At 39.7% G+C, this 22248-nt stretch overlaps 1 protein-coding gene and 1 non-coding gene across 4 annotated transcripts in view; one reads left to right on the forward strand and one right to left on the reverse strand.

The window, feature by feature from the left end:
• The window catches only part of POLK (DNA polymerase kappa), a 98715-nt gene that overhangs the window by 59364 nt on the left and 17103 nt on the right, over positions 1-22248 (reverse strand). For all 3 annotated transcript variants that reach the window (XM_007975664.3, XM_073014673.1, XM_007975679.3), the window contains exon 2: positions 9296-9443. In XM_007975664.3, coding sequence (XP_007973855.1) covers positions 9296-9430 — 135 coding nt within the window. In that variant the 5' untranslated portion in view covers positions 9431-9443. The remainder of the gene's footprint in view (positions 1-9295; positions 9444-22248) is intronic.
• LOC119618393 (U7 small nuclear RNA) lies at positions 18488-18548 on the forward strand. The gene has a single exon (XR_005234704.1). It is a non-coding gene; the product is annotated as a U7 small nuclear RNA (small nuclear RNA).

Here is a 22248-nt window from a genome sequence, read left to right on the forward strand (position 1 = left end):
CTGTATGAATGTCTTCTTTTGAGAAATGTCTGTTCATATCCTTTGCCCACTTTTTGATGGGGTTGTTTTTTTTCTTGTAAATTTGCTTGAGTTCTTTGTAGGTTCTGGATATCAGCCCTTTGTCAGATGAGTAGATTGCAAAAATTTTCTCCCATTCTGTAGGTTGCCTGTTCACTCTGATGGTAGTTTCTTTTACTGTGCAGAAGCTCTTTAGTTTAATTAGATCCCATTTGTCAATTTTGGCTTTTGTTGCCGTTGGTTTTGGTGTTTTAGACATGAAGTCCTTGCCCATGCCTATATCCTGAATGGTATTACCTAGGTTTTCTTCTAGGGTTTTTATGGTATTAGGTCTAACATTTAAGTCTCTAATCCATCTTGAATTAATTTTCGTATAAGGAGTAAGGAAAGGATCCAGTTTCAGCTTTCTACTTATGGCTAGCCAATTTTCCCAGCACCATTTATTAAATAGGGAATCCTTTCCCCATTTCTTGTTTCTCTCAGGTTTGTCAAGGATCAGATGGCTGTAGATGTGTAGTATTATTTCTGAGGACTCTGTTCTGTTCCATTGGTCTATATCTCTGTTTAGGTACCAGTACCATGCTGTTTTGGTTACTGTAGCCTTGTAGTATAGTTTGAAGTCAGGTAGCGTGACGCCTCCAGCTTTGTTCTTTTGACTTAGGATTGTCTTGGCAATGTGGGCTCTTTTTTCATTCCATATGAAGTTTAAAGTAGTTTTTTCCAATTCTGTGAAGAATTTCATTGGTAGCTTGATGGGGATGGCATTGAATCTATAAATTACCTTGGGCAGTATGGCCATTTTCACGATATTGATTCTTCCTATCCATGAGCATGGTATGTTCTTCCATTTGTTTGTGTCCTCTTTTATTTCACTGAGCAGTGGTTTGTAGTTCTCCTTGAAGAGGTCCTTTACATCCCTTGTAAGTTGGATTCCTAGGTATTTTATTCTCTTTGAAGCAATTGTGAATGGAAGTTCATTCATGATTTGGCTCTCTGTCTGTCTGTTACTGGTGTATAAGAATGCTTGTGATTTTTGCACATTAATTTTGTATCCTGAGACTTTGCTGAAGTTGCTTATCAGCTTAAGGAGATTTTGGGCTGAGACAATGGGGTTTTCTAAATATACAATCATGTCATCTGCAAACAGGGACAATTTGACTTCTTCTTTTCCTAACTGAATCCCCTTGATTTCTTTCTCTTGCCTGATTGCCCTAGCCAGAACTTCCAACACTATGTTGAATAGGAGTGGTGAGAGAGGGCATCCCTATCTTGTACCAGTTTTCAAAGGGAATTTTTCCAGTTTTTGCCCATTCAGTATGATATTGGCTGTGGGTTTGTCATAAATAGCTCTTATTATTTTGAGATACATTCCATCAATACCAAATTTATTGAGCGTTTTTAGCATGAAGGGCTGCTGAATTGTGTCAAAGGCCTTTTCTGCATCTATTGAGATAATCATGTGGTTTTTGTCTTTGGTTCTGTTTATAAGCTGGATTACGTTTATTGATGTGCGTATGTTGAACCAGCCTTGCATCCCAGGGATGAAGCCCACTTGATCATGGTGGATAAGCTTTTTGATGTGCTGCTGGATCCGGTTTGCCAGTATTTTATTGAGGATTTTTGCATTGATGTTCATCAGGGATATTGGTCTAAACTTCTCTTTTTTTGTTGTGTCTCTGCCAGGCTTTGGTATCAGGATGATGTTGGCCTCATAAAATGAGTTAGGGAGGATTCCCTCTTTTTCTATTGATTGGAATAGTTTCAGAAGGAATGGTACCAGCTCCTCCTTGTACCTCTGGTAGAATTCAGCTGTGAATCCATCTGGTCCTGGACTTTTTTTGGTTGGTAGGGTATTAATTATTGTCTCAATTTCAGAGCCTTCTATTGGTCTATTCAGGGAATCAGCTTCCTCCTGGTTTAGTCTTGGGAGAGTGTAAGTGTCCAGGAAATTATCCATTTCTTCTAGGGTTTCTAGTTTATTTGCGTAGAGGTGTTTATAGTATTCTCTGATGGTAGTTTGTATTTCTCTGGGGTCAGTGGTGATATCCCCTTAATCATTTTTTATTGCATCTATTTGATTCTTCTCTCTTTTCTTCTTTATTAGTCTTGCTAGCAGTCTATCAATTTTGTTGATCTTTTCAAAAAACCAACTCCTGGACTCATTGATTTTTTGAAGGGTTTTTTGTGTCTCTATCTCCTTCAGTTCTGCTCTGATCTTAGTTATTTCTTGCCTTCTGCTAGCTTTTGAATGTGTTTGCTCTTGCTTCTCTAGTTGTTTTAATTGTGATGTTAGAGTGTCAATTTTAGATCTTTCCAGCTTTCTCTTGTGGGCATTTAGTGCTATAAATTTCCCTCTACACACTGCTTTAAATGTGTCCCAGAGATTCTGGTATGTTGTATCTTTGTTCTCATTGGTTTCAAAGAACATCTTTATTTCTGCCTTCATTTCGTTATGTACCCAGTAGTCATTCAGGAGCAGATTATTCAGTTTCCATGTAGTTGAGCGGTTTTGATTGAGTTTCTTAGTCCTGAGTTCTAGTTTGATTGCACTGTGGTCTGAGAGACAGTTTGTTATAATTTCTGTTCTTGTACATTTGCTGAGGAGTGCTTTACTTCCAATTATGTGGTCTATTTTGGAATAAGTGTGAAGTGGTGCTGAGAAGAATGTATATTCTGTTGATTTGGGGTGGAGAGTTCTGTAGATGTCTATTAGGTCTGCTTGCTGCAGAGATGAGTTCAGTTCCTGGATATCCTTGTTAACTTTCTGTCTCGTTGATCTGTCTAATGTTGACAGTGGAGTGTTGAAGTCTCCTATTATTATTGTATGGGAGTCTAAGTCTCTTTGTAAGTCTCTAAGGACTTGCTTTATGAATCTGGGTGCTCTTGTATTGGGTGCATATATATTTAGGATAGTTAGCTCTTCCTGTTGAATTGATCCCTTTACCATTATGTAATGGCCTTCTTTGTCTCTTTTGATCTTTGATGGTTTAAAGTCTGTTTTATCAGAGACTAGTATTGCAACCCCTGCTTTTTTTGGTTCTCCATTTGCTTGGTAGATCTTCTCCCATCCCTTTATTTTGAGCCTACGTATGTCTCTGCATGTGAGATGGGTCTCCTGAATACACCAAACTGATGGGTCTTGACTCTTTATCCAGTTTGCCAGTCTGTGTCTTTTAGTTGGAGCATTTAGTCCATTTACATTTACGATTAATATTGTTATGTGTGAACTTGATCCTGCCATTATGATATTAACTGGTTATTTTGCTCGTTAGTTGATGCAGTTTCTTCCTAGCCTCGATGGTCTTTACATTTTGGCATGTTTTTGCAATGGCTGGTACCGGTTGTTCCTTTCCATGTTTAGTACTTCCTTCAGGGTCTCTTGTAAGGCAGGGCTGGTGGTGACAAAAATCTCTAAGCATTTGCTTATCTGTAAAGGATTTTATTTCTCCTTCACTTATGAAACTTAGTTTGGCTGGATATGAAATTCTGGGTTTAAAATTCTTTTCTTTAAGAATGTTGAATATTGGCCCCCACTCTCTTCTGGCTTGTAGAGTTACTGCCGAGAGATCTGCTGTTAGTTTGATGCGCTTCCCTTTGTGGGTAACCCGACCTTTCTCTCTGGCTGCCCTTAAGATTTTTTCCTTCATTTCAACTTTGGTGAATCTGGCAATTATGTGTCTTGCAGTTGCTCTTCTCGAGGAGTATCTTTGTGGCGTTCTCTGTATTTCCTGAATTTGAATGTTGGCCTGCCCTAGTAGGTTGGGGAAGTTCTCCTGGATGATATCCTGAAGAGTGTTTTCCAACGTGGTTCCATTTTCCCCCTCACTTTCAGGCACCCCAATCAGATGTAGATTCGGTCTTTTTACATAATCCCATACTTCTTGCAGGCTTTGTTCATTTCTTTTTCTTTTTTCTTTAGATTTCTCTTCTCGCTTCATTTCATCCATTTGATCCTCAATCACTGATACTCTTTCTCCTAGTTGATCGAGTCAGTTACTGAAGCTTGTGCATTTGTCATGTATTTCTCGTGTCATGGTTTTCATCTCTGTCAGTTCATTTATGGCCTTCTCTGCATTAATTATTCTAGTTATCAATTCTTCCACTTTTTTTTCAAGATTTTTAGTTTCTTTGTGCTGGGTACGTAATTCCTCCTTTAGCTCTGAGAAGTTTGATGGACTGAAGCCTTCTTCTCTCATCTCGTCAAAGTCATTCTCCATCCAGCTTTGATCCGTTGCTGGCGATGAGCTGCACTCCTTTGCAGGGGGAGATGTGCTCTTATTTTTTGAATTTCCAGCTTTTCTGCCCTGCTTTTTCCCCATCTTTGTGGTTTTATCTGCCTCTGGTCTTTGATGATGGTGACGTACTGATGGGGTTTTGGTGTGGGTGTCCTTCCTGTTTGTTAGTTTTCCTTCTAACAGTCAGGACCTTCAGCTGTAGGTCTGTTGGAGATTGTTTGAGGTCCACTCCAGACCCTGTTTGCCCGGATATCAGCAGCAGAGTCTGCAGAAGATAGAATATTGCTGAACAGCGAGTGTACCTGTCTGATTCTTGCTTTGGAAGCTTCCTCTCAGGGGTGTACTCCACCGTGTGAGGTGTGGGGTGTCGGTCTGCCCCTAGTGGGGGATGTCATTCCCAGTTAGGCTACTCAGGGGTCAGGGGCCCACTTGAGCAGGCAGTCTGTCCGTTCTCAGATCTCAACCTCCGTGTTGGGAGATCCACTGCTCTCTTCAAAGCTGTCAGACAGAGTCGTTTCGTCTGCAGAGGTTTCTGCTGCTTTTATTGTTGTTGTTGTTGTTGTTTAGCTGTGCCCTGTCCCCAGAGGTGGAGTCTACAGAGACTGGCAGGCCTCCTTGAGCTGCTGTGAGCTCCACCCAGTTCAAGCTTCCCAGTGGCTTTGTTTACCTACTTAAGCCTCAGCAATGGCTGGCGCCCCTCCCCCAGCCTCACTGCTGCCTTGCAGTTAGATCGCAGACTGCTGTGCTAGCAATGAGGGAGGCTCCCAGGGCGTGGGACCCTCCTGGTCAAGTGTGGGATATAGTCTCCTGGTATGCCCGTTTGCTAAGACCCTTGGTAAAGCACAGTATTGGGGTGGGAGTTACCCAATTTTCCAGGTGTTGTGTGTCTCAGTTCCCCTGGCTAGGAAAAGGGATTCCCTTCCCCCTTGCGCTTCCCAGGTGAGGCGATGCCTCGCCCTGCTTCAGCTCTCGCTGGTCGGGCTGCAGCAGCTGACCTACACCGATTGTCCGGCAATCCCTAGTGAGATGAACCCAGTACCTCGGTTGAAAATGCCGAAATCACCTGTCTTCTGTGTGCTCGTGCTGGGAGCTGGAGACTGGAGCTGTTCCTATTCGGCCATCTTGCTCCGCCCCCTTGTTTTGTTTTTAAAGACAGGGTCTCACTATGTTGCCCAGGCTGGTCTCAAACTCCTGGGCTCAAGTGATCCTCCTATCTCGGACTACGAAAGTGCTGGGATTACAGGTGTGAGTCACTGCACCTGGCCTTTTTATTTATTTTTTATTGTCTGACTGCACTGGTTAGAACTGTTAGGACTATGTTGAGTTGAAAAGGTGAGAGGGGACATTCTTGCCTTGTTCCTAATTTTAGGGAGAAAGTGTTCAGTCTTCCACCATAAAGTATGATGTTTACTGTAGGTTTTTTTTTAATAGATGTCCTTTACTAGATTGAAGAAGTACCCTTCTATTTCAAGTTTGTTAAGAGCTTTTAGCATGAATAGTGGTGGGATTTTATCAAATATGTTTTTTCTGAGTCTACTAAGATGACTGTGTGGTTTTATGCCCTTTATTTTAATATGATGTATTACATTAATTGATTTTCAGATCTCTTTTTTTTTTTTTCCTTTTTCCGAGAAGGAGTCTTGCTCTGTTGCCCAGGCTGGAGTACAGTGGCATGATCTTGGCTCACTGCAACCTCCACCTCCCGGATTCAAGCAATTCTCCTGTCTCAGCCTCCCAAGTAGCTGGGACTACAGGCATACGCTACCATGCCTGGCTTATTTTTTTATTTTTAGTAGAGATGGGGTTTCACCATATTGGTCACGCTCGTCTTGAACTCCTGACCCCAGGTGATCCACCCACCTCAGCCTCCCAAAGCGCTGGGGTCATAGGCATGAGCTTGGCTGATTTTCAGATCTTAAACCAACCTTGCTTTCCTAAGATAAATGCCATTTGGTTATGGTGCATAATCTTTTTGATATATTGTTTAAATCAATCCTCTAATATTTTGTTGAGGACTTTAGCATTCATAATGATGTATAACCTTGTGTTTGGCTTTGGTATCAGGGTGATACTGGCCTCATAGGAGTTGGGAAGTGTTCCGTCCTTCTCTATTGTCTAGAAAAGCTTATGTAATATTGGTATCATTTTGTCTTTAAATATTTGATAAAATTCACCAGAGAAGCCAAATGGTCTGGTCTTTTTTCTTTGATGGGGAGATTTTTAATTACTAATTTATTTCCTTATTATATAGATCTATTTAGATTCTCTGTATCTTCTTGAGTCCATTTTGAAAATTGTAAACTTCTAGAAATGCATCAAATTTATTGGAATTTGTTTTAAAATACTCTACTCCTCCCTCCAAAAATCAGCAGGGGAAGGGTAAGATAGATAAAACTATATTTGCAAAAATGTTGGTAATTGTTGATGCTGGGTGATGATTACATGGGGATTTACTTTACTATTCTCTGTAATTTTCTATATATTTTAAATTTTCTGATAAGAGGTTTAAAAAAGTAAATTGTATTGCTATGGAATAGTAACAATTAGAAAATTCCAATTTAATCAAGATACCATTTATGATAAACTCACCTCATATGCTAGAGGAATATATATTATTCTATGTATTTTTATATAGCAATCATGTGATATGTGCCAATTATATACGTACCTATATATTTTTGATATATATCACATAAAATTTATATGAAAGCAAAGCTTCAAGAATACTCAAGATATTCTTGAAAAAGAACAAAGTGTAAAAAAAAGAAATTGTGCTAGCAGATATCAAGGCTTATTATAAAGCATGATAATAAAAACATGCTGTATACATGCAAACATAGGCAAATGATCCAGTGGAACAGAAGAGAAAGCACAGCAGATCAGTAGGAAAAGGATGGACTATTTAATAAATTGTACTGGGATGCAGAGAATAGAGACAGAGGATCAGATAGGGACATCTAGGGTAACCTACATATTCTATTTCTTAACCTAAAAACTAGATTCATAGGTTTTATTCTTTTTCTTCTTTTTGAACATTTTTATGATGAAAATATCAAAAAAGTCTCAAACGCAGAAAAAACATGAATACAATAAACACGTATAAAACTATCACTCAGATTTAACAGCTGTTAACATTTTACTGTATATGCTTCATTACAAGTGAAACATTTTAAATTATAAATATCAAGATACTTAGCCATTCCACAGAGGATTTCGGTATGCATTTAAAAATAAGGCCATTTTCCCACTTCATCACAGTAACATTTTCATAGCTAACAAAATTAATGGTAATTCCTTAACTTTTTATCTTGGAATTTTCAAAACTGCAAAAGCTGAAAAAATAGTACAATGAACACCTATATACCCTGACCTAGATTCATCAATTAATATCCTGCTACATTTGATTTCTTCCCCAACTTCCATGTATGTATGTGTGCATGAGTGTATACACACACATGCACACATACATACACACACACCCCTTCCCCTCCTTTTGGCTAAACCATGTTAAAGTAAGTTGCTGTGGACATCACCATGCGTTTCCTAAGAATAAGGATATCCTCTTAAAGTTTACATCTTTCTACACGTATATTAACACATGTATTGTGTTTATTAATGTACATAACATATATAATACAACATACTAGTACACATTATATATTATGTATATATTATTAATGTACATTAATATTGATATACATTGATAATACACACAACACATTAATACATATATATTCATATGATATATAAATGAAACAAAAAAGTAGTAAAAAAATTAAAGAATTCTTTTATGACCTTAAAGCCATATGTAGTTGATATTCAACTACATAAAATGGAGCAAACAAAAAATTTCTGAACAGGAGAAACTACCATAAGCAAAGTCAAAAGATAACTAATTATTGAATGTGCATATGTATATAGAATATATAATCAGAGTTCATAAAAAATGAAATACAAGTAATTTTTAAAATATCAAAAGAGCGCCAGGCATGGTAGCTCATGCCTATAATCTCAGCACTTTGGGAGGCTAAGATAGAGGGATTGCTTGAGGCCAGGAGTTCAAGACTAGCCTGGGCAACATAGTGAGACCTCATCTCAACAAAAAATAAAAAGTTAGCCAGACTTAGTGGCATGTGCCTATTGTCCTAGCTCTTCAAAGGCTGAGGTGAGAGGACCAGTTGAGTCCAGGAGGGTGAGGCTGTAATGAGTTATTATTATGCTACTGGACTCCAGCCTGGGTGACAGAGTGAGACCCTGTCTCAAAAAAAAGAGAAAAGATATGCAACTAATTTTTCATAAAAGGAATACAAATTAATGCTATACTGTATTACCTCAGATTGACAAATACAAAAGTTTAGTAATACACTGTGTTAGCACAGTTTCAGTATGGTAATACACACATATTTGTGGTGGAAGTGTGAATTGACAGAAACACCATGGAGGGTAATTTGGCAATTCATAAAAATCACACATGCATATATTCTTTTGTGCTATGTGTAGTTGGTGAAACAATTCCACTTGTAGGAATCTCTTCTACAGTTATACTTGCACATATAGAAAGTTATAAAATACAAGGTTATTCCCTACTTTACTAGTAATGTTTGTAAAAATAAAAGACTACAAATGACATATATTTATCTATAAACTTTTTGGCTGGTTCAATAAATTACATTATATCCACACACACAGGCATACAAAGAATGAAGATCTTTAATTACCTATACAGAAAGAGCTCCAAGTTATATTAACTGAAAAAAAAAATCCAAATACCAACACAATTTCTCCCATTGGGGTTAAACAAAAGAAAGGTGAAGAGGAACATGTACATTATTTTGGTTTTATATGCCTATTATATGCATGTGAAATAGAAACCTGGATGGTAGGAGCAACAGAATAGAAGGGAGATTATTCCATACTCTTTTGTAGTTTAAAAATAATATATATTGAAATATTAAATAAAAATGACATTCAAATGATTTTCTTTGAAACAGAAAGTTAAAAGGTCATTAAATTACACATATCAAAAGAAACAGGAAACATACCTTTGTGGCTTCCATTATAATTTTGTTAATTTTCTCTTTATCTAATCCTTCCATTCCTGCTTTATTATCATTAAGTCCCATCCTAAGCAGAAGATCATCTTTGTAACTGTCACACTTCTCCTTTATCTTATCCATGGTATAAACTTATCTGAAAAAGTATAAAGATAAACACTGCTTTTAAAACCATCTGTGGCCAGGTGTGGTGGCTCATGCCTGTAATCCGACCACTAGGGAGGCTGAGGCAGAAGAATTGCTTGAATCCAGGAGGCAGAGGTTGCAGTGAGCCGAGATTGCACTACTGCACTCCAGCTTGGGCGACAGAGCGAGACTCTGTCTCCAAAAAACAAACAAAAAAACAGAAAAAAACTCCAAAAAACATGTGGGGGGTAGGGGGACAGGAGCACCACATACATCCATTATGCATCAATAAAAAAGTTTTTAAAACATTAAATGGTATAGAAATCAGCAAAACAAAATTTTTAAATGACATTAAGAATTTTTAGCTACTAAAAATTATTACTCAGACTTTAAAAATTACAGTTGACTCTTAGACAACACGGGTTTGAACTGAGAGGATCCACTTATATTTGAATTTCTTCTGCCTCTGCCACCCTTAAGACAGAAGGACCAACTCCATTGCTTTCTCTTCCTTAGTTTATTCAACATGAAGACAATGAGGATGAAGATCTTTATGATCTACTTCCACTTAATGAATAATAAATATATTGTGTCTCATTTATGATTTTCTTGATAACATTTTCCTTTCTCTGGCTTGCTTTATTGTAAAAATAGAGTACAGAACAAATATAACATACAAAATACATATTAATCAACTGCATACCTTATTAGTAAGGCTTCCAGTTAACAATAGGCTATTAGTAGTTATGTTCTTCAGGAGTCGAAAATTATATGTGAATTTTTGATTGTGCGTGGGCAGGGTCCCTAGCTCCTGTGGTGTTCAAGGGTCATCTGTATTATCACAAGATTATGATATTCTTGGAGAGAAGAAAGGAATTAGCATTTTCTGCATGCTCCATTCTAGCTACTATGCTTAGGGCACTATATGCGAGGGTCATAACAGCCCTGAAAGATAGGTACTATTCTCCATACAAAAAGATAACAAACCTGAGTCTTAGAACATGTCTATTGATAAATTTGTTAACAAGTGGCAACACATGTGTTGGAACCCAGGCATGAGTACAAAACTTATGTTTCTACCCAGATTAAAACATGTTATAGAAATACAAAATAATACTTCCTCTACTACACATGTTAAGTTCAACTGCATTTATTATCTACTATATGCAGATCTCCTTCTTAAGGCAATGAAAAAACACAGAAAAAAAAACTAGAAAGTTAAGTCACCTCTAAGGTTAAGAAAAATCCTTTCAAATAATACATCTTTAATATCTTTACATACTTTATAGTTTACCTTCACATACCTTAGCTTTTAAAGATATTTACAACCATGCAAAACAGATCTGATTATTTTCATATCAGTGAGAAAAAAATGAGAACTTCAGCAGGATTGAATGAATTGCCATCATAACTGTTAATAAGTGGAAGAATCGGGAGTTGAATGCAAGCCTTCTTACTTCAACTCTGATGCACTCCATGACATTACAGTTGCCTCCGATTTGGGGATCATGTATACTATAAATAAGTGGCCAGGTGAACAGTTGTCATGAATCTAAAATAAATTACAATTGTGACTTATTTGCATGATTTAGAGAGGGCGCCAATTTACTCTACTCTGCCTTGAGGATCTTCCCTTAACAATGTTGCTTCTTTTTTTGGCACTGGCAAATAATAAAAAGAATTTTGGAAGGGACTCTGAGTACTGTGCCTATTAGTGGTAGTTCCACTAGGAAAAAAAGTATACATCATGGTAGTTCTCAAACTTTGCTGCACATTAGGCCCACCTGGAGAGCTGTGACGCCAATGGTCCTCCCATACCAAAAAAATCAGAAGGTCTGGGAGTAGTAGCCAGATAGGAGTATTTTAAAGAGATGCCCAGGTAATTTCAATGTGTCCCAAAGCATAGGAACCACTGGTACAGATGTTGTTTCGTAGTGCCCAGGGGGAATATAGGTTGGTTTTTTTTTTAATCATTTGAATTTTTTCCCTTCAACTAGCACATTGAGCTAATATTACTCTACATTTTGCTTTACACTTCATTAATCCAATTACTTGTCAGTTTCTAGTAAAGCAGGTGAATGTAATTCAGTCACAATTTCACCATACCTTCACTACTAGAGAGTGAAATGGCTAAATGCAAACATCCTACATTTAAGCTGTCTTGCCCATATGTTTCTGGGTTTGTCATTGTTGTTATTCACATTCACATTCATTCATTCATTCATTCATTCATTCATTCAGAGATGAAGTCTCACTCTGTCACCCAGGCTGGAGTGCAGTGGTGTGATCTCAGATCACTGCAACCTCCACCTCCTAGGTTCCAGTGTTTCTCTGCCTCAGCCTCCCAAGAAGCTTGAACTACAGGTGCACACCACCACGCCTGGTTAATTTTTGTATTTTTAGTAAAGATGGGGTTTCGTCATGTTAGCCAGGCTGGTCTCGAACTACTCAAGTGATCCGTCTGCCCCAGTCTCTCAAAGAGCTGGGATTACAGGCCTGAGCCACTGCACCTGGCTGTTGTTTTTTTAGAGACAGGGGTGGGTTGCCCAGGCTGGACTTGAATTCCTGGGCTCAAGAGATCCTCTCTCATCAGCCTCCCAAATAGCTGAGACTGAAGGCACATGCCACAACTCCTGGCTGCCTTGCCCTTTAAATGATGAAATGTATAAATGGAAAAGAAATATTATTGAATGCCTACTCTTTACATATGATATATTAATTGCTTAGCCAAAAAACTCTTGAGGAGAGACCGGGTGCAGCATCTCATGACTGTAATCTTAGCATTTTGTGAGGCCAAGGCAGGACGACTGGTTAAGCCCAGGAGTTCAACACCAGCCCTGGTAACACAGTGAGACTCCATGTCTACAAAAATAAAAGTAAAAAATTAGCCAGGTGTAGTGATGTGCACCTGTAGTCCAAGCTACTTGGAAGGCTGAGTTTGGAGTTTCACTTGAGTGTGGGAAGTCAAGGCTACAGTAAGCCATAGTCATGCCACTGCACTTCAGCCAGGGCAACAGAGCAGGAAACTGCCTCAAAAAAACCAAACCAAACAAAAAAACAAAAAAAACCTCTAAGAGTTGGTTTTGGTGCTTGAGTCAAAAGAACTGGACTATGGGCAATCCTGGGACAAGGCAAAATTGTGAGATAGGTAGAGTTAGTTTTTTGCTACCTTCCTGCTTATTGATACCTAATTATCATGAAACTTTTGTCCAGTTTCATAGGCATATGTTGACTATCATCCACATGCCAATGACTTACAGGTTTATAGCACCAGTCCAAATACCTGTTTGACATTTCAAGTTTAACATGTCCAAAAGTAATCTTTTCATCTGCCTCCAACCCCTCCAACCAGCTCCATTTACAGCCTTCCTGGTATCCACTGAGGGCAACTCTAATCTATTCCAGTTGCTCATGTAAATAACCCAGGAGTCATCCTTGACCCCTCTCTTTCTCATACACCCACATCCAAACTATCAGGAAATCCTGTGAGCTCTGCTTTCAAAATCACCCTGAATTTATTCAGGTTACTAGTTAAAAATATAAGGCACAGCTGGGAGCAGTGACTCATGCCTATAATCCCAGCACTTTGGAAGGCTGAGGTGGGTGGATCACCTGAAGTCAGGAGTTTGAGACCAGCCTGGCCAACATGGTGAAACCCTCTCTACTAAAAATACAAAATTAGCTGGGTATGGTGGCACATGCCTGTAGTCCCATCTACTCAGGAGGCTGAGACAGGAGAACTGCTTGAACCTGGGAGGCAGAGGCTTCTGTGGGCCAAGACTACACCACTGCACTCCAGCCTGGGTCAGACAGAGCAAGACTCCATCTCAAAAATAAATAAATAAATACATAAGTAAATAAACAAATAAATAAGGCTGGGCGCAGTGGCTCACGCCTGTAATCCCAGCACTTTGGGAGGCCGAGGTGGGTGGATCACCTGAGGTCAGGAGTTCAAGACCAGCCTGGCCAACATAGAGAAACCCCACGTCTACTAAAAATACAAACATTAGCTGGGTGTGGTGGTGCACACCTGTAGTCCCAGCTACTAGGTAGGCTGGGGCAGGAGAATCCCTGGAACCTGGGAGGCAGAGGTTGCAGTGAACTGAGATTATGCCACTGTACTCCAGCCTGGGCCACAGAGCGAGACTCTCTCTCTCAAAAAAAAAAAAAAAAAAGGAATGAAACAAAGAAGAACAAGGTCAGGGGTTCGCGACCAGCCTGGCCAATATGGTGAATCCCTTTCTTTACTAAAAACATAAAAATTAGCTGGGTGCAGTGGCAGGTACCTGTAATCCCAGCTACCTGGGAGGCTGAGGCAGAAGTGCTTGAAACCAGGAAGCGGCAGTTGCAGTGAGCCAGGTTGTAGTGAGCCAAGATCACATCACTGCACTGTAGCCTGGGCAACAGAGTAAGACTCTATCTCAGAAAAAAAAAAAAATACACACACACACACACACACACACACACACACACACACACACAAGGCAAACTTTTGCTTTTCGTAGTAATAAAGATGGAAACTTAGAATTTTTAAGAAGAAATTCTAAGGAAAAAGTTTTAGTGTGGTAGGGTTCCTTCCCAACTGTAAGAAGTAAACGAAGCTATATAAAAAATATCACACTGTGATAAAAGTCATCTGGAATTAATCTACCAGAAAATATGCAAAATATACCAAAAGTAGTAAGAGAGAAGGGGAGGAGAAAGGCGATGGGGGAAAGGGAGGTGGGGGGGAGAGAGAGAGAGAGAGAAACAGAGAGAGAGAGAGAGGAATATGGAAAGCTAAACTAGAGTAAGTTCCTAGGTGGAGCTTGTTTCCTATTTCTAATATACTGTAAATAACCAAATGTAATAATTTCCTCAGAAAACCTTTATATACCTTAAGGACATATACTATTTTAAATCTCCCAAATATTCAAGTATTTAATACTTTGAACAGATCAAGCACCCAGCACAAAATTTCAGACTGTGATTAAATGTTCATGTTATTCTCTATAAATTTAAATACAATGAATTGAATTGGGGATATTACTCTACATTTAAAGTAGTAATTTTCAAACCAATACATCTTATATGATCTGCTTTAAAATTTCCGTTTTCATTTTCATTTACTGTAAAAATACTTTTTTAAATTCCAAGAAAATAAAAAATCACAATTTCAAGACTTTAACAGATTATTTTTCCATGTTCTCCAATTATTTTACACACAGATACATGAAAACATACACTGAAACCATATGGCCACAATTTTTTATATGACAAAAATGAAAGTATAGGTGCAACTTTGAATTTTTAGCTTTAAATATTTTTTGCAAAATACGAGGAAAAATCTTTCAAAAATATTTTAAACTGGATTTGAACGATTTTCTCATTTACATGTGTTACTGAGAGAAAGAAATATGAAACCCCACAGATCCTAAACCAAGAGTATATACGCTAAAAGAAAACTCAAGTTTCTCACCAGAGACAGAAGGCCTGCCTTGTGAGAACCATGCATGTATTCTCTTCTACCATGCATGTATTGCCTTTCTCCTTTTTAAAATTCATTTAATTGGTTCTAATGAAGAAGAATGGGACAGAGGGAAATTTAAAAACCTATACTCTACTTCATCCTAAAGACATTAAATTCATTCTTATAGAATAGTAAGTGGAAATTATCTTATTTTGACAGGATGAATAATATTCTGATATAAACATATTACCTACAGTGTCAATTCAAAGGTAAATTCCCCAAGCCCCAAGCTTTTTTTTTTTTTTCTGAGACAGAAGACGGAGTTTCGGTCTTGTTGCCCAGGCTGGAGAGCAATGGCGCAATATTGGCTCACAGCAACCTCTGCCTCCCAGGTTCAAGCGATTCTCCTGCCTCAGCCTCCCGAGTAGCTGGGGAGCTGGGATTACAGGCATGCGCCACTAGGCATGGCTAATTTTGTATTTTTAGTAGAGACGGGGTTCTCCATGTTGTTCAGGCTGGTCTCAAACTCCTGACCTCAGGTGATCCGCCCACCTCAGTCTCCTAAAGTGCTGGGATTACAGGCGTGAGCCACTGCGCCCAGCCTCCAAGTTTTTAAGTTTCTATTTGGATGATGAGGTGCAGATTTTATAAAAAGCCTTCCAGGTTCTTTAACAATGAAAACTTTAACTCAGAAATAAACATACTCAAGACATTTAATAAGTGTGAAAATCTAAGTTTTTATCTTATAGGAGTTGATTGTTTCTTGGAATGTTGATCAACATGAAGGAGATAGGCTGGGAGTTTCTTTGGGCACTAGTTATAGGCAAAAATATCTATCTATATAAAAGTGATGCTAAACAGACCAATTTTGTTTCATTGAAGTGCACAGGTCTTAAGGGACAGTTCATACTAATGTCCTTAGAAAAGGAGAAAACATTTCTCCTGGCTCAGGGTTGTGATTACAGCACTTTGGGAGGTCACGATGGAAGGATCATTTCAGGTTAGGAACTCAAGACCAGCATGGGCAACATCGTGAGACCCTGTCTACACAAAAAAACAGCCAGATGTGTTGACATGTGCCTGTAGTCCCAGCTCCTCGGGAGGCTGAGACAGGAGGATCGCTTGAGCCCAGGAGTTCGAGGCCATGTTGAGCCATGATTATGCCACTGCACTCCAGCCTGGGCAGCAGAGCAAGACTTTTTAAGAGACAGGGCCACGAAGCCTGTGTCTTAAAAAAAAAAAACAAAAAAAAACAGGCCGGGCGGAGTGGCTCAAGCCTGTAATCCCAGCACTTTGGGAGGCCGAAACGGGCGGATCACGAGGTCAGGAGATCGAGACCATCCTGGCTAACACGGTGAAACCCTGTCTCTACTAAAAATACAAAAAATTAGCCGGGCATGGTGGCGGGTGCCTGTAGTCCCAGCTACTCGGGAGGCTGAGGCAGGAGAATGGCGTGAACCCGGGAGGCGGAGCTTGCAGTGAGCTGAGATCCGGCCACTGCACTCCAGCCTGGGCGACAGAGCGAGACTCCGTCTCAAAAAAACAAAACAAAACAAACAAACAAACAAACAAACAAACAAACAAATTACAACAGAAGCCAGGATAATAGGGTAGGGTTACACTACAAATAAGAAATTGAGATACTGTGCTATTTATCTCTACACTCCACTCCACACTATTGGAAGGAAAATATCTAATAAAATCAAAAACAGTTGTGTAAGCTATTATTATTTTCCTGTCCAGGAAAAATGATCCTTTCAATTGTCCCCTTTGCCAAACTGCTCCTAAGTTTCTTCTGAGTTCTAACCGTGATATTGTTTCTTGATCCACTGCTCCTGACTTTTTAGTTTTCTTACAGCTCTAATAGTGTATGGCAGGGGTTTAAAACTCCTTAGCAACATAACCCCGTTCAAATGAAATTTTAGATAAAAATCTCAAGTATTTCCCTAGATCTCTGTTCTACTAATGTTACTCTACAGCTCTTCTATAATTTTTTCATATGTATTCTATCACTAATTTAAAAGAATAAATGGGTAACCTACAAAAAGGGGAAAGCTCATAGTAAACTTCATTTATTTGATATTCCAAATTCCTTCGAAATATTTATGTGAGTAGGGTGTGGTGGCTTATGCCTATAATCCCAGCCCTTTGGGGGGCCGAGGTGGGAGGATTGCTTGAGCCCAGGGTTTTGAGACCAGCCTGGGCAACACTGTGAGACCCCTGTCTCTACAAAAAAATTTAAAGAGTAGCTTGGCAGTCCCAGCTACTTGGGAGGCTGAAGTAGGAGTATCTCTGAGGCCTAGTAGGTCTAGGCTGCAGTAAACCATGATAGTGCCATTGCATTCCAGTCTGGGTGACAGAAACACTCTTTCTTAAAAAAAGAAAAGAAACAGAAAAAGAAATACTTGTGTGAACACTAACATACATTGCGATTGTTACCAACTCAAAGACCGCCAATAACAGTTGTTTACTATTGATGAATTTTAAAAGATGGTTTCCACAGCAAATAAGCTCTGAAAATCATTATTCTATTTTTTTCCCAGTCACATCATACATGCCTAAATACCAAAAACAAAAAAAATTAAACATCCCAAAAACACTGCTTTGGGACTTGCCAAACATGATAAAAAAACATCAGCAAGAGGTTGTGGTCTTGGAGTGATTAAGCCAAAATGACTTAGAAACATAATCACATACCTTCCCCCTGCCCAATAAATTGAAGAAAAAAAACAATCCTTAATAATCTTTTTTTCTTTTAAGATTACACTGTTAAAAAGAGCTTTACTTTTTTTTTTTTTTTTTTTTTTTGAGACGGAGTCTCGCTCTGTCGCCCAGGCTGGAGTGCAGTGGCACGATCTCGGCTCACTGCAAGCTCCGCCTCCCAGGTTTACACCATTCTCCTGCCTCAGCCTCCTGAGTAGCCGGGACTACAGGCGCCCGCTACCGCGCCCGGCTAGTTTTTGTATTTTTTAGTAGAGACGGGGTTTCACCATGTTAGCCAGGATGGTCTCGATCTCCTGACCTCGTGATCCGCCCGTTTCGGCCTCCCAAAGTGCAGGGATTACAGGCTTGAGCCACCGCGCCCGGCCAAAAGAGCTTTACTTTTAAAATATTGACAGTCCATTTGGAAACTATTATTAACAAATAACTACACTATAAAAATACACTTAAACAGCCAGGCACGTTGGCTCACACCTATAATCCCTGCACTTTGGGAGGCTGAGGTGGGTGAATCACCTGAGATCAGGAGTTTGAGACCAGCCTGGCCAACATGATGAAACCCCACCTTTACTAAAAATATAAAAAATTGGCTGGGCATGGTGGTGTGCCCTGTAATCCCAGCTACTCAGGATGCTGAGGCAGGAGAACTGCTTGAACTCGGGAAGTGGAGGTTGCAGTGAGCTGAGATCGCACTGCTGCATTCCAGCCTAGGCAACAAGGGCACAACTCCATCTCAAAAATAAATAAATAAATAAATAAATAAATAAATAAATAAATAAAAGAACCACTTAAACATATATTATATAAAAAGCATCTGATAATAAACAACAGCATCTGGGATTTACACTAAATTAGTAAAAATAATTATTCTCAATTGATGAGATGACTGTTACAGTTTTTCAGAATTTGTCTAACAGGTTTTCCGGTCTTCACCAGAAAGCTCCCACCACCTCTGCCAAAAAAATATTGATGAGATGATATCTCTCTCTCCTCTGAGATACTGTAACTTAGTTTGTATTCAGTAATTTTTTTTTTTTTGACGTTTCAAAAAACACTAATGGAAGGTTTATGAAAGAAAGCATGGGTTAAAAAATATTGAAAAACACCGAGCTAGATTAGTTCATCAAACTATCACAATATGTGGTTTATGTTAGCTTAATTTTTTTCATAAAATAAAAAGCAGTCTAGACTTACCAGTAAATTTTTTTAAATTAATGAGATCTAAATATGCTGTTTATTTTAAGAAGGCTTAAAAAATGTGCACATGGTATATATAGCATTATGAAAATTCATAAAATGTTAACGGTAATCTCCAGCATATGAAGTACTTATTTCTATACTACAAAGTACACTAAAAAATAAAATTTGAACTGCAAATATACATTTTCTAACACTACTAAAATAATTACTATAAAATATACATTTCCTAACACTACTAAAATAATTACTTTCAATAATACTTCACAGATGCTAGGAAAGCACAAAAGACACAACAAACTAATGTCATAATGTGTAATTAAGTGACCTGTTTCTAACAAATAGAATATAGCAGAAGTAGAAGTGATGGAATGTAACATCTAAAAATGGGTTAGGTTAGTGGGGCCAAGATGGCAGACTAAAAGCAGCTCATGTGCACTGCTCTCACAGAGAATAAGCAAAAGGGCTAGTGAACACTGACCCTGCAGGCTGATCATCTGAGAAACAATGTTGGGATCTATCGAGGCAGCAGGGGAACACAGAGAGCACAGAGGAATGAAGCTGGGCACCAGCTTGTCTGGGCTGAGCACAGAGTCAGGAGAACCACACCTGAAAGGGTGAGTGAGAGCCCCCAGGGGGATTCACACTTTCCACAGGGACCTGTGCAAGACTGGGAATGGGAGATTCCCCCTGGCCACCCTGTGCCCCCCATCCCCACGCTTCCAGACTGAGGCAGAGAGCCACTGGGATGTTTGGTGGAGGCAACTCCGAAGTCCAAGTAGACCTCTATAAACCTTGGGTTCTGGAGCAGATCAGCACCAGTGTTACAGCCCCAGTAGAGGCCGCCACTGCAGTGCCTGAAAGCAGTATTTCTCCACTACTCTGCTGAATGGGGCTCAGCAACAGTCTCCAGCCCAGTGGTCCTGCTTCAGCCAGAGTTTGGCTGGCCACTCCACCTACCCTTGCCACAGGTAGCCAGGCAGGCAATGCTTGCTAGAGCTTCTAGCCCAGCAGTCCTGTTTCTGTGTAAACTCAGCTGAAGGACGCAGCTTCCTGTCATCCCAAGAAACACCGGGACAGCAAATTACATGACCCTACCCGCCCCTGTCACTGGTAGTCAGGCCAGCAATGCTTGTGAGAACTTCCAGCCCAGGGGCTCCACATCTGTGTGAACTCAGCAGGAGGGTGCAGTTTCCTGTCGTCCCAGTAAACACCCAGACAAGAAAGCATGCCACCCTGCCCATCCCTGCCTCTGGCAGCTGGGGGGCAACACATGCTAGAGCTTCCGGCCCAGGGGTCCTGCTTCTGTGGGAACTCAACTGATGGGCACAGCCTCCTATTGTCCCAGCAAACACCCAGGGGGCAGGGTGGGTGCCTCCACCCACCCCCACCACTGGTAGCCAGGTGAGCCATGCCTGCTTTAGCTTCTGGACCAGTGGTCCTGCTTCTGCCTGAATGTGCCAAGGGGTGCAGCCTCTTTTTGCCATGGAAACAACCAGATAGCAGAGCAGGCAGTTCTACCCACCCTGCCTCTTGTAGCCAGATGGGCCACAACTACTAGAACTTCTAATCCAGGGTTCCCACTTCCACCTGAACTCTGCGGGCAGGCACAACCCCATGCTTCCCCAGGAAGCACACAGATAGTAGATTAGGGCTGATGTGGCAAGAATGCAGCCTCTCTGCCAACTGAGGACCCTGACTGAGGAAGCTCTGTGGACCAGAACACCCCCCCCAAAAAATGCAGGCACAGAGAAAGTAATCAGAGGGTGCTCCTCCAAGACCCAGGAACAGACTAGAATCAAAGCTCGTCAACTGAATCCACCTTATACCATAATCAAATCCCCAAGGGCATCAAAGAAGAGAAAAGCAAAAAAATCCATCCAAAGGACAGCAATATCAAAAACTGAAGGAACATCAGCCCACACAAATGAGAAAGAACCAGCACAAGAACTCTAGCAACTCAAAAAGCCAGAGTGTCCTCTTACCTCCAAACGACCACACTAGTTCCCAGGCAATGGTTCTTAACTAGGCTGAAATGTCAGAGACAGAATTCAGAATATGGATAGAAACGAAGATCATCGACATAGAGGAGAAATACAAATAGATTCAGCTTTTTGAATACCCTGAAATGTGAGAAACATAAAGAAAAACACATTTGGGATCAACTGGAGATCTTCCCAGTAATCCAAAGGGTAATTTCTTCAATAATCATGGCATCTACAGTGGCTTATTTTCTCCAGACATTACCTAACCTAAAAACTGAAAAATCAACTATCAAGAAAATAGGGCCCTATATTTCTACCTAAAGGAAAAGGGAAAGTAAAGGGAAAGCATTATTCACAAAAAGTAAGTTTTTATTGTTCTTAGCCATTTCATGTGAATTTGAGTGAACTAAGATTTACTGCAAAATTTGTGCTGATAGTTCTATTGTATCTCCTGGAATGTAAGACTGGATATGAAGGGTACAATTTCATCTATGTGTATACGTTTATACTCAATTACATGTATGTACTTATATAATTGAAATGTATTAACTATTTTTTTACACTATTTCAATCTAAAAGATCTCTACATACTCCAGTATACATTTTGATATGTTTATATATATATTATAAGATTATAATCTGTGTACTTGTACTTGGCCTTTCATATCCATGGGTTCCACATCTGTGTATTCAACACACTGTATATAAAAAAAATTTTTTTTAAATCTGTACTGAACATGTGCAGACATTTTTCCTTGTCATTATTCTCTAAACAATAGTATGACAACTATTTATATCGCATTTACAACTATTTGTATAGCATATACTATGTAACAGTATAACAATTACTTATACAGCATCCAAACCATGCATCCATGGTTTGTGTGTGTTCCTCTCCAAATCTCATGTTGAAATGTGATCCCCAATGTTGGAGTGGGGCCTAGTGGGAGGTGTTTAGGTCATGGGGGTGGGTCATGGGGGTAGGTCATAGGTCATGACCCTCATGAATGGCTTAGTGCCCTCCTTGTGTTAATAAGTGAGTTCCTGCTCTGAGTTCAGAGTTCACAAGAGATTTGGTTGTTAAAAAAAGTGTGGCACCTTCCCCCTCTCTCTTTTGCTCCTGCTCTCTCCATGTAATGTGCCTGCCTCCCCTTTGCCTTCTACCATGATTGGAAGCTTCCTGAGGCCCTCACCAAGAGCGGATGCTGGCCCCATGATTCCTATACAGCCTGCAGACCCATGAGTCAAAATAAATCTCTTTTCTTTATAAATTACCCAGTCTCAGATATTCCTTTAAAGCAATGCAAATGGACTAACACAATTGGGTATTCTAAGGAATCTACAGATGATTTAAAGTCTATGGAAGACTATATAAAGGTTATATATAAATGCTATGCCATTTTATATCAGGGGCTTCAGCATTCATGGATTTTGGTGTCTGTGGGAGGTCCGGGAGCCAATCC

The sequence above is a fragment of the Chlorocebus sabaeus genome, chromosome 4 (assembly GCF_047675955.1).
Source record: "Chlorocebus sabaeus isolate Y175 chromosome 4, mChlSab1.0.hap1, whole genome shotgun sequence".
NCBI lineage: Eukaryota > Metazoa > Chordata > Mammalia > Primates > Cercopithecidae > Chlorocebus > Chlorocebus sabaeus.